The sequence below is a fragment of the Ursus arctos genome, unplaced genomic scaffold, assembly GCF_023065955.2.
Source record: "Ursus arctos isolate Adak ecotype North America unplaced genomic scaffold, UrsArc2.0 scaffold_14, whole genome shotgun sequence".
Classification (NCBI taxonomy): Eukaryota; Metazoa; Chordata; class Mammalia; order Carnivora; family Ursidae; genus Ursus; species Ursus arctos.
The window spans coordinates 47,012,937-47,038,931 of record NW_026622808.1 but is presented as its reverse complement, the minus strand read 5'-3'; the positions used below and the strand labels follow the sequence as shown (position 1 = coordinate 47,038,931).

General features: G+C 45.9%; 1 protein-coding gene across 18 annotated transcripts in view; it reads left to right on the top strand.

The window, feature by feature from the left end:
* The first annotated feature begins 624 nt into the window (after window positions 1–624).
* MAGI1 (membrane associated guanylate kinase, WW and PDZ domain containing 1) overlaps window positions 625–25,995 on the top strand; it is a 604,286-nt gene continuing 578,915 nt past the window's right edge. For 13 of the 18 annotated variants that reach the window (XM_048226581.2, XM_048226580.2, XM_026501188.4 and 10 more), the window contains exon 1: window positions 631–1,572. In XM_048226581.2, the coding sequence (XP_048082538.2) occupies window positions 1,260–1,572 (313 nt within the window). In that variant the 5' untranslated portion in view covers window positions 631–1,259. Of the gene's footprint in view, window positions 1,573–25,995 lie in introns of all 18 variants that reach the window. The other 5 variants (XM_057311872.1, XM_026501184.4, XM_026501183.4 and 2 more) reach the window with 1 other exon arrangement.

Below are 25,995 nucleotides of genomic sequence, written 5' to 3'. Positions count from 1 at the left end.
CTGTGTCCTAAAAAGTTGACTCCAAAGTTTAAGGGGATCCCAAAGTTTACAAGGATCCCAGGTAGGGGGCCAGGGGACCCAGGGTCGCAGAGACACGGGCAGTCCCATCTCCAGGACCCGAACCGGTGGGCACAGGCAGGCAAGGAGCAGGCGCGCGCCTCAAGGTCGGGTCGGGCTCTGGGGTACTAGAGGGAAGTACCGCGGGGGTGGGGGCGGGGGTGGACAAGCGCGGCAGGGTGACCGACAGCGTGGCCAGCCACTGGCCGAGGGCGGTGAGGAGGCTTAGGCCGGCGTGAGTGCGTGCGTGTGTGCGTGAGTGTGAGCGCGAGGGTGAGTGTGTGAGCCTCCCCAACCCCCACCTGTTTGAAATGGTTTTAAAATGCCAAAGCCAGATTGACCATATTTCAAAAGTTGCAAACGGTCGGAGTAAAACATGTGCACATGCCCCTACCCCCAAGTGATTAGGTGACTCTACGGCAAGGAAAGAAAAGGAGGAATAAGAGGGGTGCGTGGAGGGGGCAAAATTGCGTTTTGGGAGATCGGTTTTAGGACCCAACGGGAAGCATACTGGAATCTCTCCCATCGGGAAGGAGAGGTGGGGCGGGCCGGCCAGCAGGCGGCCGCGGAGCGCATGCGCGCGCGTCTCCTCTCGCCGGCCGCTGCGCTCGGCGGCGCGGAATAGAATGAACTGTAACAAAACAAGCCGAGCCTTTGTATCTGCTTAAAGGGGCCGCAGGCACTTCCCTCTTGTCCCCCCCCACCCCCCGCTCGGCAACCGCGTCTCCAGGGCTCCCAGCAACTGGCTGGAAGGGCTTCCCTCACCCTCAGGAACAGCCCGCCAGCGAGGAAAGGCGAGCCAGGCGGGAGGCAAAGAGGAGACACCGCATTTCTAAGAGGCAAGAAAGGAAGGAAGGGAGGAAAAAAAAAATAACCCAAGCGGCGCAGAGTGGACTCTGGTCCGGGAGAGAGCGATTGGGCGCCGGAACGTGGACCGAGAAGCACCGGAATGCAAACAAAGCTCGCGGGCGCCTGTGCAGGGCTCGCGGGGAAGCCCAGAAAGTTTGTTTTATGATGGCTTGAGTGCGCGAGTGTGTGCAGGGGAGCGAGGCTGCCAAGTTTCTCTCTCCCGTTGCGTTATTTTGGGGAGATGTCTCTCCCATGAACCAGCGGGGGCTTGGGGGCTTGTGCTGTGGGGGGCACCTGTCTCTCATTGTATTATTATTTTTTTGTGTGTTGGGGGAGGAGGGGTGTAACCCATCATGTCGAGAGTAATCCAGAAGAAGAACCACTGGACTAGCAAGGTTCACGAATGCACCGTGAAGCGGGGACCCCAGGGTGAGCTGGGGGTGACGGTGCTGGGGGGCGCGGAGAATGGGGAGTTTCCGTATGTCGGAGCGGTGGCCGCGGCCGAAGCGGCGGGGCTTCCCGGCGGCGGCGAGGGCCCTCGGCTGGGCGAAGGGGAGCTGCTTCTGGAGGTGCAGGGGATCCGGGTGTCCGGCTTGCCCCGCTATGACGTGCTGGGAGTCATCGACAGCTGCAAGGAGGCCGTCACCTTCAAAGCCGTCAGACAAGGTAAGACGGGACGCGCCTCCGGGAGGCGGCCGCAAAACCGGGAGAGGCCTGCGGAGTGCCCCCGCCGCATCTCGGTTTCCCGCGTTCCTCCTCCGAGCGCAGCTTAGAGGGGAAGTTGGGGCCGTGCGCCCTGTCGTGGTGAAATAAGCAAAGTTGTTGAGAGATGGTGGGTTGTTTGACCACCTGCGTTGGAAAGAGGGGGTTGGGTTTGCTCCGGGAAGCGGGGAGACTTTTCCCAGGCCTGTTTTGCCAACCTGTTATCTCGGCCACCAAGTGCGGCGCAGCTTCGCCTGCGCCTGGAGGAGAGTTGGGAAACTGAGGCAGGGGCAAAGTGGATGGTCTCCGGTCTCCTCTGGGGAGTGATGCAGCAGGCTCAGCCACTGCATTCTTTCGCCACTTACCCCTTCACAGACCCGCAGAATGGGTATGAACGAGAAAGAGGGGTCTGTGGTTATTGACCTCCTCCATCACGGAATGGGCTTCACCCGGCTTGCCTCCAGGTGGGTTGGGGCACGACCGCCTTGCGGTTCCTGTGCCCGCCGCCTGAAGATCCTGCGTTCACCCCGGAGCTGGATGACGCATGTGTCTCGGTCGTGTGGCCCAGCCCCAGGCGTGGGGGGAGGGAAAGAAGGAGCATTTCTGTCGCGCGAATCCAGCCCAAGTTAATGCTGCTCCACCACCACCAGCATCGTTATCGTTGATAATGATAATGGTAGTTACTCTTCACTGTTAGCTTACAACGTGCCAGGCTCTGTGTTGAATGCTTTCCTTGGCTGTTTTGTTCTGATTCACAATTCTGAGAGCGGGTTGTTTTTATACATCCCAGGTTGCAGGTAAGGAAACCAGGATTGACATTGGATAAGTTACTTGCCCAAGGTCACACAGATATCAGAAGGGAGGGTTTGAGTCCTTAATGTAAGCCGATGCAGAAGAGGTGGGGGGATGACCCTCCTGGACCCAAGGGCCTGATTTCTGGGGTGGGAATGAAGGCAGATTCCTCTCTTAGAAGCCTGTAGAGGTGCCCACATCTTTGATGACTGCTGGTGGTGGGGAGTCCCTTGCATCTCAGTTTGGTGCAGGCAAGCGGCTGTCCCTATATCAGTCCAACCGAGAAGGACTTGATTCCCTTAAAGGATCACTTGTACCACCAAGTACCCTGACATAGGTCCCCCCCCCCCACCCCCCATGAAAGCACCAGAGGAGGTGGCAAAGTTGAGCGTGGTGAAAAGTTCCCATATGTGCCTTCGGGCCTGGAAGGGCAAGCAGCAGCTGGAGGAATGTGTTAAAGGAAAGGAGTGCTGGGCTGGGCTGAACAGATCCTTGGAAACAAGCCTGTTCCAGACGAAACAGAGGAGGGGGCAGAAGGAATTCTCAGGCCTTTTGGTAGTTTGGGGAATGATGGACTGACAGTTACAGAAAGCTCCTACCATTTGTGTTCTTATCTTCCACTTGGACACCTCCTCCAGGAAGCCCTTCAGCATCTGGCTATGCTGAGCAAACCCTTCTTCCTTTGGGCTCCCTTAAATGGGTACTTTGTAGTTTTTTTACTTACTCTGAACTATGAGTTAGGCCTCTCTTCTCATTTCCGTACAAGGTGGTAATCTTATTGGAGAGAGACTGTGCTTTTATTCAGTGTGCATTTCCCCAGGCTTTCCTTGCGGTCTGACACCTCCTTTACGTGGGAGTGTGTCCTCATCTGTAACCTGGCTTTCATTTGGGTATTACATAAGCTAATAAGTGGGAAGTGTGCAGAACAGGGCCTGGCACATAGTAAGTGCCCAATAAAGATGAGCTACTATTATGTTTAATTGAATTTGACCAGTGATTTATTTCTAAGCCCAGCTTTTAGTGTTAGGAACCTGATTATGAATTCAATGCCAGTACCTGGATGGTTAGGACTTGATAGAACTGTAGAGGAAACACCATGTCAAAGCATTCGATGGGCGCAGCCACAGGTCTCCGCGCAGGGGCGTTTTGGAGAAAGGGTTGGAGGAAGGACAGGCAGGGCTACCTATCCGTCTGTAATCTGCCTAGTGCGTCCTGTATGGGGGCTTGTTTTTAATGTGCAATATGCTGCCTGTGGCTGAACCTCTTCTGTCCACCAGTAATCAAAGATCCAAGAGGCATTGTGCCAGGGCTGCCTCATCAGGGAATTTAGGAAGGGTGGGTCGCATAATCAAGTGTGCTTGGAATCAGACACCTCTGGATGGAAAGGAAACTGTCGTGTCTCCAAATGTTATTTCCCTTCACCCAGAACCATTCTGTGTGCTGCACAGGATTGTTCCTAGCAGGTGTGTGTGTGTGTGTGTGTGTGTGTGTGTGTGTGTATCTTGTTCTATTCAGGATAGCATAAGGCTGTGGATGGAATCCACTGCAGTGTGAAAGCTACTATTTTATGTAATAATTACATGGGCACAGTTCTTCCAACATCTTCATTACAGAAACATGGCACTAGAAAGCATTTTACTAGTCTTCTGTTCCCCTTGATAGCAAGAATATGATTTAAATTATACGACAGAATTGCTCTTACTATGTCTTCATTACTGTACTTTAATCATATTAGATAGACTCATCTTTGTTACGTGGTAAAGAAAAATGTTACTTTTGTGTTGTCTGCACCCTGCATTAGCCACTCCTAGGGACACAGGGCACTTTGGGTGCCGTCTGTATGGAAATGTCACGGTTTTCTTGTGGGAGAAAATTCCGCTGTATCTATTTCATGGCAGCTCCCTGGAAAGAGGCACAGACTAAAATAGTCTCTGCAGCAAATGGTATTATATGAAGCAGGACTGGATTGTGAAGGAACCAAGCTAAATGGATCTACCAGGTTGGACTTGGTTCACTTTATTTTATTTTGTTTATTTATTTTAAAATTTTATTTATTTATTTGACAGAGAGAGAGAGGGAGAGCACAAGCAGGAGGAGCGGCAGGCAGAGGGAGAGGGAGAAGCAGGCCCCCAACTGAGCAGGGAGCCCAACGTGGGGCTTGATCCCAGGACCCTGGGATCACTAGAACTTGGTTCATTTTAGATGGAGAAGACAATCTTTTGTCACAAAGTGCCTAAAAAAATGTACAGATACATATATATATATTATATAAAAATGTTATTTTGAAGAAAATATGTTATTTTGTATAATTTTATTTATCTAACGTATCCTTTATACTTTGTAAGTGTATATTTACTTGTAGTGAAATGCACAGATCTTTAGTATATAGTTTGATGAGTTTTGACAAACATCTATGTTCATTTTGTCTTCACCCAAATCAAGATATAGAACATTTCCATTACTCTAGAAATTTCCCTCCTGTCCCTTTCCAGTCAGTTCCCCATACCTCCTTCAGAGGCTGAGGCTCTCTGATTTCCTTTACCATGGATTAATTTTGTCTATTAGTGAAGTTCATATAAATGGAATAATGCCATATGTACTCTTTTGTGTTTGATTTTTTTCACTCAGAATATTTTGGAGATTTTATATTATTGTGTCATTGTTTTTTTTTTAAGTTTATATATATTTTTTTATTTTTAAGTAATCTCTTTACCCATTGTGAGGCTCAAACTTACAACCCCAAAATCAAGAGTCTTGACTGAGCCAGCCAGGCACCCCTCCTTGTTCTTTTATATTGTTGAGTAGTATTCCATTGTAGGTATGTGTGTGTATACGTGTGTATACGCACACACACACACACACACACAGTTTTTAAATATTTTTTCTTATCAGGGTACATTTGGACTATTTGCTGTTTTTCGCTATTATGAATATAAATGCCAAAAATATTCCAGTTGCTCCGCATTTTTGCCAGTCTTTAATCTTGTCTGTCGATAGAATTGTTACCATCCTAGTATATGCGGAAAAAGAAAAAAGATAGTTAAGGAAACTCTGCTGTAGGATATAAGCTAAGCACTTGCTTTGGAATATCCAGGCCCTTGGCGGAGCTAGTGCTTTATGGACATTTTGTTTTTTAGTCCTTGCCCCTAGATGCAGATGTCAGAAACTGAGGCCCTCAGAGTTTGGCTGTAGCCTTTCCAGGAGTCATGCAAGTGGCAGAAGTCGAGCTGGAAGTCAGCTATGTTGGGTGCCAAAAGCCCTGGCTCCTCATTCCAGGGTCAGCGTGTCTCAGAGTAGGGCCCCTAGATGGGTGGCCATAGTGTCACCTGGGAACTGGTCGGACAGGTGAAATTCCTGGAGCCTCACCCCAGCCCTACTGATCCCAAACTTCCAAATTCCGGAGTCCAAGCCCGTGGGGCAGTTTTTAAGATGCCCTCAGGTGATTCCAAGGCGTGCTCAGTTTTGAGAATCACTGCCCTAAGATACAGACTGACATTGACAATATGACCCATGACGCAGGTGACCTGGCTCCGGAACGAGCTTTGCCAGCTAGTGCTGTCCTCTCTGGCAAGTCACCCTCTCTGGGCCTTCGTTTCTTCATTTTTTCATGCCAGAAACAAAATGGGTGTACCCTGTAGGCCCTTTGCACTCATAAAATGCTGCACTTCCATAAGTAAGCCCGACTCCAAGAGCTTAAAATGATGTGACTGTAGTTTCCCAAAGTGGTGATACCGTAGGTCATGCTTACATATTTTCGTAGGTGAGGTCTGTGGTTTTGCAAATTGCCCGGAAGCCGAAACCGCCCACATTATAGACAGAGCAGGGACAATACATAAGACACGGCTTAAAAACCACCACCACCAGACCCTTTCCCTCACCGTAATGAGGGAATTATGACCGCACACAATTGAATAGAGTTCTTTGTGCCTTTTTGTGTTTTGTTCTGCTGTGTGTTTATTTTGACCAGTTGGAATATTCTACAACAGCCCTGTTACAAAGTCATTCTCATTTTAAGACACAGGGCCCTGTCTTTCTTGGTGTCCCGTGAATTCTGCTTCTGGGTCTCTGGGTTTGCTTATTCTTCCAAGGTTGGTTCTTTTCCTTAGTGTCCCTTCAGAAAGAAGGTCATTGAGCTTCGCCTCAGGTGGTGTGTTGCTAGATGGTTGACAACCGGCTCTGGTAGAGGCGAGCCTCAGATCTGTAGCTTATTTGGAGTGGGGAAGGGATGCATTTAATCCATTCTCCAGAGCCAGAATGAGCCAGTCCCAGCACACCACTGACCCCCATATAAGACAGCTCTTGAGTCGCACGCCATCCCCTCACCCTGCTTTGTGACTGCATGGCCTTGTAATGATTTCACATTCTCTTCTGTTTCTTCTTTTTTTTAAAGTTAATTTATTAAAAAAAAAAATAACCTCTACACCCAGCGTGGGGTTCGAACTCACAACCCCAAGATCAAGAGTTGCACGTTCTACCTGCTGAGCCAGCCCGGCACCCCTTGTTTCTTCTTTTTTGTCTGTCTCGCCTCCCCCTAGAATGTAAGGTCTGTGAAAACAAGAACTTTTTCTCACTTGTTCACCCCTCTATTTCCCAGGGCCTAAAACAGTACCTGGCAAATCCCAGGCGCTCATTAACGTGAATGGATTTTCCTTTGTCGCTTCTCATTCATATGATAAGTGCAGACTAGGCCATCCATGTCCTTCCCCCTTTACTCCCTATTCATCTTTTATTTCTTCTGATTGAGGATCCTAATATGTTCATTTTCCCTTCACCAGATCTTCCAATCGGCTGATTCCCTGTGTCTAATAATTTATACTGAGCTATAAATAAGTAAATGACCGACCAGACTTAATGGATTATATTGAAGTATTTCTGCCTGTTGACTCTTGCTGGAGTTTAAGAAGTGAAATTTCAGATGCTGAGCAGGCAGGATGGTGGGGGGCTTCTCTGTTTTTTGTTGATGTGGGATCTGCTGTATGTCAGCATCTGGAAGAATGACACCTTACCTCCGTTTTCTTGTACCATTGTCCCTGAGTAGTTTTTCCAGCCAAAGCAAATCAGATCTTTGCTGCAGAAAACAGTCTGATTTTTGTCCTCTCTTGCTCTTAAATTGTGCTTTGTGTTTACATGTCTTTTTTTTTTTAAACTTAAACTTTCAAAATCAATCTTTTTATTCTTCATGCTAAAAGACCACTTCTCTGAAGGGTATTTTTAGGTTACACTGTGGAACATTCCACAGCTTTTAGAAAAAATAACGCAAGGACAGGCAACGCAACTTGTCCATTGTTCCCAGTGGCCACCCTTTGCCAATGGCTGTGTTATTTAAAAATAGATTAACTTGACCTTATGATGCAATGGCATACAGTTGGCTCACTGCATTTGTTGCCATTCATTACCTAGCTAGTTTAGGATGGCAGAATTGATGATATCCACCAAGGGGAATTAAGTGGTTTATAAGAGAAAACATTCTGACATCTCTTTACCACAAAGGTTTACATGAAGGATGTTGCTTTATAAACGATGGTTATTTAATGCAAAACACCGGTCTCTGATGTTAGTGGTCCCTTCCTTGAGTTTGTATATGTGTGTAACAGGATATACTGATTTTGTATACACTGAGAATAAAGGCTGTCAAATTCGTTAAGGGCTGACATTCACATCCTAAAAAAGTAGGTTACTGCATTCTTGCCTGTCTTTATGCAGCTTCTATGTGAGATCTATAACCCTGAAAAATCCCTCGTAAACACGTAGAGCTTTGTTGTTCCGCACCCCTACGGATGTCTGCATCGATATGGTATCTCTTGTGAATTTGGTTTGGTGTTTCCACAGCTGAACCCCCACGGATGTCAACGACATGCCTATCATATTGACGTCTGCTTTATGGTAAAGTGTGCTGTGGAGAGTTCAGTGTGTTCTGGAGGTAACCTTTCTGAAGGCATGTCGCAAAATTCGGAGATGGAATTTGAACAAGGTGTTTGATAGTTAAATACGACTCTTCTCTTTTTATGACTAAGTAATTAAAGAATGGAATAATCCATTACTTAGAATCATTTCTTTAGTCCTTAACTCAGAGCGCAAACCGATGTCTTCACAGTGACTCACAAGGCTCCCCGGGAGCTGGCCCATGACATTTCTTCGCTCTCCCCATCCACGGCCTGCTGCTAGTCCCCACCTTGACATCTGGAAGGCCTGCTTGCTCCCTCATGAACTGCAAGTCTTTCCCAAACGTCACCTTCTCCGTGACACCTTCTTTGACTGCATTATTGAAAGCTGTAACTCCACTGCCATTTGTCATCCCCTGTGGCCTTTCTCTGCTTTATTTCACTCCATGTCGGGGAGATCACTTCGAGATAAGTAGAATTCTTATTTTGGCTCTCCTAGAAGAGAAGCTCGGAGAGGGCAGGGCTGTTGTTGACGTGTTTGCCCCTGCACCCCCAGCACCGGGAGCAGTGCCTGGTGCGTCCTCGTTGCTCAAGGATTTGTTGAGTGTCTACTGTCAAACGGAGAACTAGAATACATCTCCCCTGAGCTCAGTTGCCTCTGAAAATTGCCGTATTGGAAAGTCTCTGAAAATGTGGGTAACTCACGATGGATGGCATTAATCTGGAGGAGGGTTTGTCATCTGCAGCCTGTGGGTGTGGCTAGTAGAGCTGAGCTGATTGACGGAGGAATAGTCTTGAAGGCAGCATATTGGCAGCCAGTTTCAGTTGGTCTTCATGGGACGGATTTTGGGCAGCACCTGAGTGTGCCAGGGAACTCTGCAAACTCTCACTCTCAAACGGACTGTGGGCACTGCCAGCCTTGTGTGTAGACTTTTTCTGTGACCACCTCCATTGTCATGAGAAAGAATTACGTAAGGGAATTACATTCTCCCTGCTGAGGTGCTGACCCCACCATGATTGCCATCGGAGGCATTTGTGTGCACCGTTAATGGGACACAGTTATGTTTTCCACAATAAGGCTAATCTTTCAGCCTATCACGAGACGAGCCTCAAAGCTCTGTTTATGGACAGTGACATGATGGTGCAATTAAAAGGCCACTATGTCCTGGTGATAAGCCATGTTTCAAAATTATTGCTCTGTACAGTGTTAACAGGATGGTGGTGTTGCTTGTAAGATAACCCACCAATATCAATTTATTGATATATCATAGATGTGTAGGTTTTGGACTTAAGCTGGCCTGGATTAGGAGCCAGATTTTTAAATTTGCTAGCCAGGTGACTCAGGGCAAGACACTTCACCTCTTTGGGCCAGGGCTTCCCCATCTGAAAATGGGGATAATAGTGGATACCTACTCTCTAGAATAAAAGGAGGAGGTTTAAGGAAACCACATGGCACAGGGCCTGACCCATTGTGAGTGTTCAATATATGTTGGCTTCTGTTATTGTCTGACTGTTCCTTATTTGAAAGTACTCCAGAGAGAAGAAAGAATCTCCTGAGAGAGAGAAATTGTGGTAGAGTTTCCTGGAGAGCTTTTTGAAGTCTAGAAAAAGCTTCATTTTTCTGCATGATTCAGATGCCACTTTTTTGAAATGGCTGTGGTTGGATTAGTTCAGACAAGTAAGAAGGAAACTGTGGACGTCACCGTGTGTCGGTGGAACTTCTCTCACATTGTCCCTGGTGGTGACATATTGATTCCAATTATTGTCATTAGGTCCCAGGTTGCATGAAGGTATCGAGGACTGGGAAGTCCTTTCTCTATTTTCTGAAGGTCTCAGGCAGAATGGTCCTGGAGAACTTGACATGGAGGTCCTCTGACCGTCCTGGCCCTGTGTCTGGGTTCCCACATCAGAAGTGGCAAGGGATGCGGTGGGACGGACTTGGGGTTATAAGGGTTGGGCGTCAGACTGGTTGGGTTCAAATCCAGGCTCTGCCACGTCCAGCTGAGTGACCATGGGCGCATTTAACCTGCCAGAACTCCGTTTTCCCAGTTGAAAATGAGAATAATGCCTACCTCATTGGCTGCTCGCGAGGGTTAAATGGGAAAATGTACCCAGAACACTTAATCCTCTGCTTGGCATATAGGCAGGGCTTACCGACAAACCTACATAATAGCAGCTGTGATGATTTTCAGTTGAGACAGGGACACCCGTCTGTGAGTTCCTCTAAAGCAGTGATTTAAAACAGAGGGTGCTTTTGCCCACTCAGGGGACATCTGGCAATGCCTGCAAGCATATTTGGTTGTTACAGCTCAGGATGGGGGAGTGTGGCTGGCACATAGGGAGTAGAGGCCAGGGAGGCCGCTGAACATCCTACAATGGACAATACTGCCCCCCTCTCCCCCAAGAGAGAATTATCCAGCCCCAAATGGCCATAAGGCCGAGGTTGAAAAACCCTACTCTAATGTATAACTTCAGGGTTGAGACTGGGAATCTGAATTAGGAGCAGTAAACTAATCTTCACTGTTCTTTAGGGATCTTCGGATAGGTTGCTAGGACCCAGGTTAGGGTTTTGCCTGGGTTGATGATGTCATTCTCATTTTAGCCATGAGAAAATGAGCGGGAGAGGTCATGTCATTTATCCTCGCCCCCCGGCACCTGAGCCAGGTGAGAGTCAAGCTCAGATCTGCCTGTCTCCAAAATTCGCATCCTAGGTTTAACACACTAGAAATGTGTTGACTTCGTTGCTGGAAGCCCCTATGTCCTTTTGCTGCGGGGGTCACTGTGGATGCCGCCTGAGAGGGTACAGTATGCTTGGTGACCCCACTGAGGATAGACCTAGAAGTAAAAATGGGTTCCCAGAGTGTTGACGGGTCATAACCCATATCGTCAAGTTCTACTTATTTGCCTTCCTCCGTTTGCCCTGTTCCCCCGCGCCCACACTGTCCATTCCCTCCTGCGCCGTGCCCTCTTTTTCTCCCCCACGCACATCATGAGTTGAAGACAGTAGTGTCTTGTCATTGTAGATTTGTCTGTCTGTCTCCCATACTGGAGTATGTGTTTCTTGAATTCTTGAAGGCAGCATTCCTGTTCTCTGTTTGTCATCTCTGCCCTCGGTAGGTGCTCAGGAAATATCTGTTCAGTTGAATTCTTTTGAGGCTAACGAGTAGGCATAACTTTTAACTAAATTAAAAAAAAAAAATTCTTGCCTAAGCTCTTGTTGGCTAGAAACACCATGGCTTATTTTTAAGGCATATTAAATATACTTAGCCATATGTCTGACTTTTCCGTGATGATTTAAGATGGTTCTCTGCCAGTTGTAGCATTTTGAACTGTGGAGAAAATATTGAATTAATTGTGTGGAAGGTCTTAGAGGGCCTGTCTTCTGACCAGATGTGTGCAGTGATGGCGCCTGTTGCTTACGTCACGTGGCCACGGAAGGCATCGCTTTGGCTTGATTGAAATAGAGACAGTATTTTGCCACCTGGATTCTTGGCCAAGCGTTAGAATTTACATCTGATCGGGAGAGCATGCTCATTTCCTCCTCCAACTATCAGCCTGTTTAAGTCTGTGTGACTTGGTTAAGAATTCAAAACTCCAGATCAAGTTGTTAAAAAGGAACCTTCCTTGGTGTCAGAGCATGTGGATTTTTTTTTTAAGCCACGCATCGGCATCTAGATTTTGGCCTCTGAGTTTTAAAAACTCAAATATTATTGTGACCTCAAAGGACTGTCAACCACTATTTATAGCTGGTGTGTACTTCCACAGCTTAGGGTTTTTTTTCCCCCCTGTGAAAGTTATTTTTTTCCTCATTTGAACAATGTCTACAATACAGAAAGATGTGACTATGGAAGGAAAATGTATCTACCTTGTCTGTAATCCCACTCAGAGAAATACACAGGTTCATACTCTATTTATATCCAATCACACATACACACTTTTTTTGGTAGTTTTTTTAGGAGGGTCTTTTTCTTATGAAAATTGGATAATACAATACATGCTGTTTTGTGGAATTTTTTGTGTGTGTGCCTAACAGTGTATCATGGATGTTTTTTCTATACTACAAATATATCTATTTTGTCATTTCAAAGGCTGTAGAATCATTTCCGGTTGTGCTGTATCAAAGCATGCTTTGAGGATGAACATTGAACATTTAGGTTGTTTTCCCTTCCTATTTTATGCAACACATTGATGAATATCCTTATACTTCTATTTTAGCGAACCTCTTCGGATATTTTCCTTGTACAGATGTCTAGAACTCCAGGCTCACATGAATTTTATCTTCTTATTTATTTATTAAGAAGATTTTATTTATTTGAGAAAGAGAGAGAGAGCAGGGGGAGGCACATAGGGAGAGGGAGAGAGAGAATCCCCAGCAGACTCTGCACTGAGGCTGGAGCCTGATGTGTGGCTTGATCTCACGACCCCGAGATCATGACCTGAGCTAACACAAGAGTCAGACAACCAACCCAAAAAGCCACCCAGGGGCCCCTGAATTTTATCTTCTTAAGACTTTTATCTTCTTGAGACTCAGAGAGCATATCCTCTTGGATCCCTGGTGCCCGTACGTGAGAGTCCTATATTTTTTTACTTACCTTGGTTGTGACACATACTACCTAGCACAGGTTTTTTTTTTTTTAAATTTTTAAATTTTTTATTATTATTATTTTTAAAGATTTTATTTATTTATTTGAGAGAGAGAGAGAGACAGCCAGCGAGAGAGGGAACACAGACAGGGGGAGTGGGAGAGGAAGAAGCAGGCTCCCAGCGGAGGAGCCCTGTGGGCCTTGATCCCAGGACTCCGGGATCACACCCTGAGCTGAAGGCAGACGCTTAACGACTGAGCCACCCAGGCACCCCCTCCCCCTTTAAAAAAAAATAATAGTACTTACAAACGCAGATGCTGAGTAGGTATTTCAAAGGGCATGAGGGACTGGTGGGGTCTGGGGTAAACTGGAAGGACACAGTGTGTTCAGAGGGGACAGTTGCTACTTAGTTTCAGCCTATTGCTGACATGTGGGAACATTGGCCAGTGTTGCCAGATTTTTCAAAATTTCGAGAGAATCCAGAAGCTCGAATTGTTAAAAAACGTACTTTGACAATTTAAAAATGTTGGTTCAGGGTTCTTCCAAAAGCATGGATGAACCAAACAAAACACATCTGGGAGCCATATTTGGTCAGGGCGATGCGGTTGCAGCCCCTTGTTGATGTGTTTGTCTCTCTGACTTGATGTTTCTCACACTTCATCTGTTCAAGAGGCAGAATCTCATTTCTTACTCCTGTCTGTATTTTCAGGGCCCAGGATAGTGACCAATTCACAGCGAGGGTCAATAACTATGTGCTGAAGTGAATAGTAAGTTCCAGCAGTGGTCCAGTTTGTCACTGTAGTCTGCTTGTGTTTCTTGGAGGCCCAGCAGCTGACAGCTCCCCCATTCTAGTTGTGAGGAGCTGGGGAGAGGGTATATTTTGACAGCTGATCATAATTCTTGGAGTATTTTGTCTCAGGGTCCTGGTCTGTTGAGTGTTTGAACTGGGTGCAAAATGGCGTCTTGATGACAACATTTATATGAATATGTACTGGGAATGGTGTATGTTTCCTGCTCTGAGGTGATTTTACTGTGAAATGTGTGACCTTACAAATAAAAAAATGAATGCGTTTTATGTATACCTCTTAGGTTTTCAATATAGCAGGAAAGTCTCCAATAACACACCTTTCTTGGACATTCTACGGATAAAGCAGGACCCTGACCTTTACTTTAGATGCTTTCAGAACATGATTAACCTCAAAGAGCAGTGGGTATCTGTTCTTCAGGGCCAGGGTGATATGGTGGAATTTTGTTTTTTGAAAATGGAGGCAGCCCTTCTTGCTTTTCTGCCTGCGTAATGGATTGTTCTGCATTGCATAATTCATGTCAGGCACCGGGGTTGCCGTGCGAGGATGGGGAAGGGGACTTAGGTAATTCAGATTACAAGTTCAGTCAGTGCAGTTTTTCTGTCAAGGAGCCAAGCAAAGAAAGACCTCTATAAAATGAAAACTATAAAGTTGGCAGCAAAAGCCCACGATGGAGTTTGGATTTTGCTAGTTTTGGATTTGGACTGTTTCTTTTCTCTCCTTCCCTTGTCCCCGTCCTTCTCTCCATACCTGATTCAGAGTAAGAACATTCTTTTTTTTTTTTTTAAAGATTTTATTTATTTATTTATTTGGGGGAGAGAGAGAGAGAAGCAGACTCCCTGCTGAGCAGGGAGCCCAACTCGGGGTTCGATCCCAGGACCTGGAGTTCAGGACCTGAGCTGAATGAAGGCAGATGCGTAATCAATTGAGCCACCCAGGTACCCCCAGAATAAGAACATTCTAATAGACTGTCTAGGAATTCAAATCATACAGAGGATATCCTCTATGTACATAATCCAGGACTTGGGACATGAGACAGAATTAAAGACCATTTTCATCCTCAGACTGAATGTCCTGATCCACTTCCTTTGTTATGATACCAACTTTTGGGGCACCCAGAATTCCCCCAAGTTGGCATGAAATTTGGGTTCCTTTCTACTTTAAAATGCTCAAGATTAGGATGTATCTGGAAAAGCTTATTTTCCATGGTGTTTTAGGCTGGATGATCCTTGACAAGATTCCTGAGCTTTGGTCTTTGGTAAAGGGAGGAAGAGTCTGTAGCCATGTAGAATGATACCATAGTGCACAGCCTCAGCTGGGTACCTCCACAGTGTATGTGAGAACTACAGGGTGTTATCTCAATATTGACATATTATCTATGTATATATTGTTATTTGTAAGAGAAGTCAGAGAGACAGGATGCCCAGTGAGGGAAAAATTCATGTAGCTATTGCCTATTTCTGTCTAAGTCTGTGGGAAAATACTGCCATAAGGCAGAGAGACCCTGGCTTTCTTAAGCAATGTGAATCAGTTTTTGGTACAGTTTAGCTAAAAATGTAAGCTCAAGGGGCGCCTGGCTGGCTCAGTCAGTAGAGTATGTAACTCTCAGTCTCGGGGTCGTGAATTCGAGCTCCATGATGGGGGTAGAGGTTACTTTAAAAAAAATGTAAGCTCAAGCTCTTCTATGTGAAATAATTATCTCTAAGGAAGGCATTTGTGGGGAGAAGGCATTAATGGGAATGATAGTTTTTTTTTTACTATTGGAGTCTTTTTTCGTAGACGGAGCCTATTCCTAGGGGTTTAATACAACCTGGTGAGTCACCCTGTTGCCTGAATTCCTGAGGGAAAAGAGACATCAAGAAAAGTCTGTGGGGGGTGGAGGTGGAATTTACAGCCCTGTGCACCTGTTACTGGGCCCTTATATTCACCTGATGGCTGCTAACAGATTGCAGGCAGAGCTGCTTGGAGAAAATGATCAGCTTTGGCAACATTGGCCCACAAATTGGGTTTGGGTGAATGGAAAATGCATCAGAATTACCTGGGAGAGTTTTCAAGCTTTGGGCATCTGGGGTTGACTTCATTAGTGATTCTGAGTCATGTCTTCCTGCCTAGTGGAGTCTGGATGCCCCAGCTCTGAAGAACGGTCTGTAGAACTGCCGCTAATTTAGAATCATCCAAGGTGTTTATTAAGTGTGGGGATTACTAAGCCCCAGCCCAGACCTATGCAGTCAGAATCCTGGGGGGGTGTGCCCTGTGAATCCACAGCGTTTAAACAAGTTCTGGCTGTTGTGGGAAGTCCAAAGTTGGAGGCTCCTGGCTCTAAAACACTGGCCTTTTCCATTCCAGTTACTTAATAAATGATGGTAACAAACCTCATTCTACATTCGAATGAACATTAATTGGGGAAGGGAGTAAAGAATAGAAAGACTAATTGAGTTGTTTGAGCTAAAAGTTCTTCTGTGGTGGCAAATACTAGTTGTGTGGATATCTGTTTGTGGAAGGTCATCTTCTTGCTTCAGGATTCCAGCATCAGTTGGATAATTGAGAGAGACCTCTTCCCCAGCACCACACACACTGGCCAGGTTAAAATTGGACAAGAGCTCTGGAGCAAAGATGGCGCTCTCCAGTAGACATGTGTGCAGTGATGGCAATGTTCTCCACCCACGATGCCCAGTGTTGTATCCACTAGCCACTTTGGAGATTGTGTGCTTGTAACGTGGCGAGTGTGGCTCCATTTCATTAGCCACACAATGAAAATGAAAACTTGCATTTTATTTACATGTCATTAATTTGAATCTAACTCTAAGTAGCCAGATGTGGCTAGTGTCTACCGAGAAGAGGAAGAGGCCAGAGTGACACTTTGGCTGGATGCTTGTTAAATGTGGAAGCTTGGGATAAGTAGTTTTGAAGTGTCCCTTGATGATTTGGGTTACTATGTTTACTGATGATGTTTTTCTTAAAGATCCTCAGTGTATGACAATGTGCTGATGCTCCCAGAGTACTTTATATGGAACAGCTATGTTCTGTGAGGCTGGGAGGATGTTTTTTCTGTGGACTGCTCTGTCTCCAGCACCTTATATATTGGGATGGTTGAACAAATCATTTCAACTTGAGTATTTTATCCAGAGAGGGAGACTCGGAAGTACCCTGCGATGGCAGAAACGATTTTATCACCTTGATGCTTTTGGTTGCAAGTAATAAAAAAAAACCTCAAATGGCTTAAACAACAAAGGGGATTAGCTGATGCATGTAACATAAGGATTTCAGAAGAAGGTGGGAGCTTCAGGTATGGTTTGATCAGGGCGTGGGTCATACTTCTCTCATTTGCTTCAGCCCATATGGTAACTTTGTTCAAACTAGAAAATATCTCTCTTCTGGGCAGACACCATCCCAGCATGGCCTGGAGAGTAGAGTATGGGCTTTGTGAAGAGAGGACCTAGATATTGTAAGGGACAGCCTCAGAATGACTTCTGTTGTTTGCGAATGGGTGACCGTGACAAAAGGGTGTGGCATTCCTGCTTATTTACTCCATGTAGAAAGAGGCCCAGAGGAATGCCGCATGCTGTGTGCTGTGGTGCTTAGGTCTGCAGTCCCTACACCAAAATCCCTGAGGCTTGAGCCTTCACCTCCCCACTTGTCATGCGCTGCCTGTTGGGCTTCAAGTCTGGGAGTGAAAACCAGGGAAAGAAGATGAAAACCCGCCATGCCAGCAATAGCAGATTAGTGCTTGTCAGGTCATGCTGTGCTCTGAAGGCCATACGTGTGTGATCTTTAATTCTTAGCCCGAGCTGTGAAGTGTGTGTCCAGTCCTCCCATTCTACAGGTGAGGACACTGATGCTTGAGAAGTTGTTCCTAGTGCCAGGTTATCCAGCTGGTGAAGGGACAGTGAGCAGCTTCCTCCAGCTTGGGAATGCTCCTGGCTCTCACTAGGGTGCTGCATTAGTGCCTTTGTAGCTGGTGATGGGATCCCCTTCAGACTGTACTGCTCTGTTGTGTGACTTTGGAGTACAGAACTTTCTGGAGCGTGGTCTGAGGAAAGCTGGAAGCTGGGTGCTCTTCCTGGCACTCTGCAGTCTCTGTGCTCTGGGGCAGGAGGCTTGCGGCAAGCCTGGCCCATCGCAGCTGTGAGCTTCTCCGTTTGTCCATCTGTGGCTGCACCATGAGCAGGTCTAGACATAAGTGCTTGTACCTTCTGGCACTGACCAACACAGCTTTCTCCTCAGACACAGTTCTGGGTGCGCTTAGGGACCCAGCAAAGTCGTATTCAACTTTTCAAAAATCGTGGTTAAAATATACATAACATAAAATGTACCATTTTAGCCATTATTTAAATGTATGGTTTAGGGGTGTTATGTACATTCACCATGTTGCCCAACCACCGTCATTTCCAGAACTTTTTCCTCTGCTCCTACTGAAACTTTGTTCCCATCAAACGGTAACTGTCTGCGGCCCTCGCCCCCAGCCCCTGGCAACCAGTATTCGAATTTCCATCTGGATAAATCTAATGACTTCTAGGTATCTCATGGAAGTAAAACGATACAGTATTTGTCCTGCCACGAGAGGCTTATTTCACTCCACACAGTGCCCTTGGTCTTCATCTGTATTGTAGCACGTGTTAGAACCTCCTTCCTCTTAAAGGCTGAGTAATACTCCTTTTTTTTTTTTTTTAAAAGATTTTATTTATCCATTTGATAGAGAGCACAGGCAGGGGGAGCAGCAGGCAGAGGGAGAAGCAGGCTCCCTGCTGATCAGGGAGCTTGACGTGGGACTCGAACCCGGGACCCTGGGATCATGACCTGAGCCGAAGGCAGATGCCTAACCAACTGAGCCACCCAGGCACCCCTAGGGCTGAGTAATACTCCATTGTGTGGATAGACCACAGTTGTCTTATCCTTTCATCCATCGGTGAATGCTTGGGGGTTGTGTCCACCTCGTTTTATTTGGCTTTGTCTTCCTGCTGCCCTCAGAAGCAGATGCATTTAGGTTTTCTTGATGTCTTGGGCCTCCTCTCTTCTGCGTTCTTCTTTTGTCCTAGTCTGACCCTTCCCGGGGCTGTCAGGAGTACCACTTGCCTCTCTCCTCCAGCTCTGAGGATGGGGACTACATTGCCCGGGGGGAGCATTGCCAGCATGTGTCCTTGTCATCTCTGAGGCACTGAGAGCACTTGGCCAAGGGTATATACGCTGGTCATCTGGTCTTAGGGGCTTCGGTCCCACCAGCAGTTTTGCTCTGGCCAGCTTCTCACCTTCCTGGGTTGGAGCCCATGTGCTCCAGGCTCACAGGCTTTGCATTGCAAATGGGCCGGTTCAAGTGCAGTCTCTGCTTACTTGCCATGTGGCTTGGGTACGTGATTTTACCTCTGTGATTTAGTGATCATAAGAACGCACACCTTGTAGGGTTGTTGCAAGGATGCTGGGCGATGTGGCAGTGAGGCTCTCAGCATGAAACGCAGAGCAAAGGCAACATTGGATAAACGATAGTTATTATTACATTAGGTTTGTCAGTTTTCCTCTTTTGAATCAGATAACTTTTGATTTTAGGTTTGCGGAGGCGCGGAATTGACTGCGTAATTGACTCAAAACACTTCTGTTTAACACTCTGGGTTTTAATCTTCTTTCTTGGCTCTACCACCTCCTCTTAGATTTTATGGAGCTGAATTTGTTGGACCAAATTATATGGAGCAGCTTTGCTGGAAACACATTCTATACTCTCTTTATGTCTTCATGTTATTTCCCTTAGATTTCTTGCTCAAAGTAGAATTTAGTCACCACTCTGTAGGAAGCTACAAATTATTATAGAGCAGTCCAATGATTCCTGGATCTTTAGAATTCTAGAATGATTGCTATAAAGATAGAAGGATAACAAATGCATAGGCATTTTCTGATAAACCTTATGCCAGGGCGATTATCTGGTTTGGTTAGTTTTCCTTGCTGTTGATTATTCCAGCTGTGAATAGTATTGAAATTTATTGCTTACAAAAATTTTTGTATACTTTTATCTCCTTTCATCCTTAAAAGCCGTCATTATGTGCTATGCTTTGCTGTAGGGGCTGTATATTAACTCATTTCCGCCTCGAACAACTCTATGAAGTGGAGGTACTGTAATCGTTCCCATTTTACAGAAGAAGAAATTGATGTGCAGAGAAGTTGAGATGTTCTCTGCACTGCTGTTAATGGCAGAGCCAGGACACAAGCCGTGTGCTCAGGTCTGGGAATGATGGATGCTCTTATCAGCCCGGGGAGGTGGTTGGCTGTATCTTCGGTTATTAATGATGAAAGGGAACCTTCCTGGGTTTAAGGTCGGCTGAGCCAGTGCTTTCTACCCAGGTCTTTGATGCTACATCCTGAGCTGGTTTCCACTGACCACAGCTATCCCCATTTATCAGTTAGTACGCATACATGATGTCTTTCCACTTACATTTTCCCTTATCAAGAAAAGACCATGGACATATGACAGGGGCCGTTAGGAGAAGCTCTGCAGATGGTACAAAAAATCAGTGTGGCTTCGTGGGGAAAACATCGTACTTCCTGGCTGTCTCACTTTATTTCTTCTTTTAAGCGATTCAGGACTCTGCTACTCTGTAATGCTTGGGCCTCGGTCTCTTCATCTGTGTAAAGAGTAGGGTGCTATATTTATACACCTGAAGGCCCACTCCTAGAATTCAGTGAATATTTATTTCTTTATTTAATTAAGATAAAAAAAAAAGATTTATTTAAGTACTCTCTACATCCCACGTGGGGCTCAAACTCATGATCCTGAGATCAAGAGCTGGATGCTCTTCTGACTGAGCCGGCCGGGCACTGCTCAATGAACGTTTATTGATTGTGTGTCTACCAGGCCCGAGCAGACTGTCATGGGGACAGGGTCTCTCTGCTCCTTCCGTGTCAGAATGGCCCTGTGGGCTGAGACTTTGCAGTGATCCACTGTGGGGCAGGCAGTTCCTGATCTGGTGCTTTTGGGCAAGGCTCACTGCAAGGCCCCACCTGCCGCAATGCTGGTCACGTTTCCTGTTCGGGGCAGCACCTTGCAGTGGGACTCCATGAATATGTGCTTGGATCTGAAGGCTTCCATAGAGGTCAAGTCCAGGATCCACTGAACTGGAAGAAGCCTTCACTGGGCCTTGCCTTGGAGACCTGGGATTCCTCCTCTATTGGATTGTCTTGTCTGTCTCTGCCCTCTGGGCTGTTTATTTTTATAATAAAGATTTGGTTTCATTGTAGGAGAGATCTGGTGGGGGGCTGGATGAGTCAAGGATAGGGATACCCCAGGAGTGATGGCACTAAGCAGCAGAATGTCCCCCCTTTGAAAATCCAGGCCCACCGCTTTAAGGACATGGATATTCCAGGAAAGATTTTGTTTGAGAGTAAGACTGGGAGATTTTAGGACTCTGTTACTACTTCTCATTAACGTGACACTTGGTCAGCATGGGGGTCAGATTCTGGGACATGTCAAGGTTAGGACTCTGGAGTGAGGGAGCTATGCGTCTGAATCCCCCAGCCCCCTCTGGCTTTGGGTAAGATTTATAACCTTTTCACACCTCAGTTTTCTTATTTGTATAGTTCCTACTTCCTAGAGTTGTCCGTGAGGGTCAAATGAGATTATGCACGAGACATAGTCTAAAGAATGCTTAGTACATAGTAAGCACTTAATGCATATTAACTTCCATTATTAGTATTTGATCCAGTGAGCAACTGTGATTGAACACGGCATTCAACAAACACATATATTGTATGATTTCTGTCTGCAGATTACTGATTGCTGTGCTGGGTTTGCCTGGGACTCAGTTGAAGGAAACATGCCCTCCAAGGATCAGGCCTATTAAACAGTAATAAGTTGTTAGCATTCCTTTATCATCTCCTCTATGTTAAGGCCTTTCTATTCGTTTTCTCATGTAATTTTCAACATCATATAAAAATGGAGGTACTTGGGGTAGGTACAATTTTAAATCCCCATTTTACAGATAAGGAAACCGAGGCCTGGAAACTGGTTCAGGTTATGTCTGTGTGACTTTGGGCTTGTGCATGCCTGTAACCACTTGTGTCTGAGACCCTGTGATTTGTCACCATGATTTAGGGGTGACTGTGGACTCTGACTCAGATGATGGGGTGAGGGTGCAGCAAGGGGAAATAAACAGTGTTATGGGCATCCCCAGGAAGAAGAGATGATATCAAGACAGTCCGTAGTCAGTCAGGCTTGGGACGGGCCTGTGGAGGAGGTTGTGTTTGTCATGAGTAGGATATTTATAGCGACGGTGTGGAATGTTATTGTAAGTGGAGGGAACAGCAGGAGCAAAGGCCTAGAGCAGGAGAATTCCAAGTACGCCCACGTCCCAGACTGTCTGGAGTTGAGAGAACATGCGAGGCAAGAATGCAATGAGCCAGCATGCTCCCTTTATCAAGCTTGGCAGAAATTCAGAAGTGTTCATTAGCTGTTGGTCTTGATACGACTTGAGGACGACTTTTGCGGAGAGCCTTGAGGAAGGACCGATCAAAAATGGCAGTATTTTGACCTAGCATCCCCACCAGGAGCTCATTCTCTGGAAATACTCATACTGAAAGAAGTCACATGTTCTCTATCACCCTGCACATAATGACAAAAATCTGAAGTTGACGTTTAAGCGTTGTGGGTGATTGAACAATTAGGGTACCCACCTAAAGTGGCATATTCTGTATGGAGTCGGTGGAAAAAAAATGAAGTGACTCTGTGCTCTGACATGTAAACACGCGAGAATCGATTCAGTAAAAAACTCAAGAGATAGAACAGTCTCTCTAGGATCACTCCATTTGTATACCTTGTTGATAGCTGACCGAACGGGGTGTGTTTGTGGGTGCCTTCCAAGTAAAAATGTCTGGAACCATGGAGACCCTAAGGCAACCTGGGCCGTGGTCATAGGTCCCAGCGTGCTTGAAGAGCGCCTGGTTTGCACCTGTTGTCCTGGTGTAATTAGTAAGAGGACCCTCTTTCAGTCTTTAGTGTCCAGGCTTGGACCATGAATTATAGGCTTACCCTAACCTTCCTCTGAGGATTGGAAGTGCGGTAGGAGCCACGAGAGGCTGCCTGTTATGTAGGTGGCGCGGCATAGCTTATAGCAGGCAGATACTGGTTTTGTAAGGTAAATTGAGGACTGTGGCCCTCATACATTAGGGAGTAGGCTACAGCTGAGCCACCGAGCATGGTCATTACTAAGGAAGACATTATCTTTTTTCATTTCATCAGATTCCTGAGCATTTACTTTGTTTTACTTAAATATGTCTTAATTTTTTTTTTTTTTATTCATTTGACATAGAGAGAGAGCACAAGCAGGGAGAGTGACAGAGGAAGAGGGAGAAGCAGGCTCCCCGCTGAGCAGGGAACCCGATGCGGGACTCCATCCCAGGACCCTGGCATCATGACCTGAGCCGGAAGCAGATGCTTAACTGACTGAGCCGCCCAGGCGCCCCTTATTTAAATATGTCTTCAGTTAACTCACTGGAGATATTCCTTGTCCGAGAAAAGTTATATTAGCATGTGCTGTTAACAAGCTTTTCAGAGACCCAGTGGGGATTTTTGCATTTCCTTCTTTCATTTGGCTCTTAGGCCATTGAATTGAAATTCTCCTTTGGGAAAACAACACACCTTTTAAAAAAATGTAAAAGTTGTGGCCTTCCCCACCCCCAGGTTCCTCAGACATAAATTTAGACACAATAGAAGTCAAAATTATTAAAGGAGCTCTATGTAAACTATTGGCTTAGAGTGGGCTTTAGAGTTGGCTGGGCTCCTCTTTTCTTTGCTTCCCAGTAAGATTCTGGAGGAAATGGGGATGTGTGGGAAATGACTAGAGTCGAAACAGAGCAGTGATTCACCATTTACCAGACGTCACAGGCATCTCTGATGTGCCAGGCACTGTGCTAGGTCATTCCTCATCTGCCCCCTCATTTATTCTTTACCCAAACTCTTCCAAGAGTATTACCAGCCCATTTTATACACATGGAAACTGAGGCTGAGAAAAGCCTCAAAAAAAGTACACACCCGACCGAGGTACATGGGATTCAAACTGGGACTTTGACCTTTGGTTTGCAACCTTAGCATGCACTCTACTCCCCCTGAGTTTCTTTTTCTTTCTTTCTTTTTTTTTTTTTAAAGATTTTATTTATTTATTTGACAGAGATAGAGACAGCCAGCGAGAGAGGGAACACAAGCAGGGGGAGTGGGAGAGGAAGAAGCAGGCTCATAGCGGAGGAACCTGATATGGGGCTCGATCCCATTACGCCGGGATCACGCCCTGAGCAGAAGGCAGATGCTTTACCACTGTGCCACCCAGGCGCCCCCTCCCCCCCCCCCCCCCCCCGCTGAGTTTCTTAACCTTCGTGCTGTTGGCATTTTGTGCTGGGTAATTCTTTGCTGTTGGGGGCTGCGGTGAGCGTTGTAAGATGCTTAGCCACATCCTTGGCCTCTCTACTCATTAGATGATAGTAAGCCCCTCACCCCCTGTTGTAATAACCAAAGATTGTCTTTTAGACATTGCTAAAAGTCCCCTGGGGGGGCAGAAGAGATCCAGGTTGAGAATGAGTGTACTGCACCAAAATTGAAGAACGTCGTAGAATCCAGACACATCGAAAGTTCAGTGGCGAGCCCATGTAGAAGCTCTTACACTTGGCAGCTTGCGTACCCCTCCAGGTGGCACTTTCTTTGCATGCCATTTTTGTTTATTACCTGGGGAATCAGGACAAAGTAGCTGAGAATCATACTAGTTAACGATGCCTGTAGTGGAAATGCTGAAAATGTTGAAAATATTGAACTAGGATGACATTTCTTAGTTTATTAATTTCACTCATCCTCTGTTCCTCTTTGCCTGCTCAATCAGGGATGTGCTCGGACCATGAAGGCTTTTATTAACAATTTCTGCATGACTCCATTCACAGTTACAGTAAGAGGTTTTTAAAAAACGTTACTTAGAGCGTGCCGTGAAATTATTTGGTGAATATGGCTATTATGCCATGCATTTCTTTTTTTCCTTTTTTCGGTGGGGGAGAGGCAGAGGGAGAGAGAGAGGGAGTGTCCTAAGCAGATTCCATACCCAGTGTGGAGCCTGACACGGGGCTTGATCTCACGACCCTGGGATCATGACCTGAGCTGAAATCAAGAGTTGAACGCTCAACCGACTGAGCCCCCCCAGACGCCCCTTGTGCCACGCATGTCTCCTTAAAGACTGTAAAGTCTGTTGCTCAGCCAGTTAATGGCTCATTCTTGGGAAATCCCCTTAAAGTGAGTTAACAAGGTCTTGCCATTTACTCTTATCTCTCATCCTTTTCCACCTCTGCTTTGTGTCATTACCTAGTTATTATTGAACCTCACCATCTTTGCTCTGTGTTTCCAGGCAAGGCTGGTGATAGGGAACTTTGAATACTAGCTCTTCTCATATTTGTATTCATAAGAAAAACTTGGAGTGAATGTTTGCTAAAGTATAGTTTAGACTATTTAACTGTAATGGGTCATGGTGTAATTTCTTCTGTGTTGCCCTCTGCTAAAAAAAATGATTTATAAGCTATTAGTTGATTACTCATCCATGAGAAGCTTTGTCTAAGTTTTGACAGATTAAAGCCTGTATACATTTTAAAGTTCACTGTTTCAGGTTATCTGATTATAGATTGTGTCGGTACTTGTCATTCTTTTTGATTGAAAGGATAAAACTTCCAAATTCTCACTTTGCTCTTCATCCTAATTAAAAGAAACAAGAGTAAATCTGATGTAGACCAGTTTGTGGGATGTAGGGGGAGTTAGGACCAAGGCAAAAGGGAATGTTGAGTGTCTGTTGGACATCATACCAGCCCTTTAGAAAAGTTACCCTTAGAAAAGTTTTTTTTTTCTTTTTCAGATTTGCATTTCCCTTAAGCTTGTAAAAATGACAAGCCGATACTATAGTACTGTGAACTGGTCATAGTTCACTGTCTGTCCTCCTAGTTGGACAGAGATTACCACATAGGAGTTGTGTGGGAAAATGCTCTAGGGGGTCCACTCCTATGGTGGGTTGGCCGAAGGAGAAGTGAGGTTGTGAGTCATTCTCAGTGAATGCCCCAGCTGGCCCACAGGAAGCTCCGAAGTTGAGATGGTTTTGCAGCATTGTTCTGAGTTAGAAGACAGTTAGACTTGTTCCCCTCAGCCCCCACCCCTGTGTTAAGTGGCCACTGGAAGTGGCTGTTCTGGAAAGGGGGTGTGACTGGGGAAGCTGGCTCCCTGTAGTCAAGACAAGAAGCGCAGGGGGATTCTGGAGGGAGGCCTGGCCCAGGGTGCGCTGCATCTGAGCGTGGAATGCAGGTGTGTGTGTGTGTGTCTATTAATTTAAT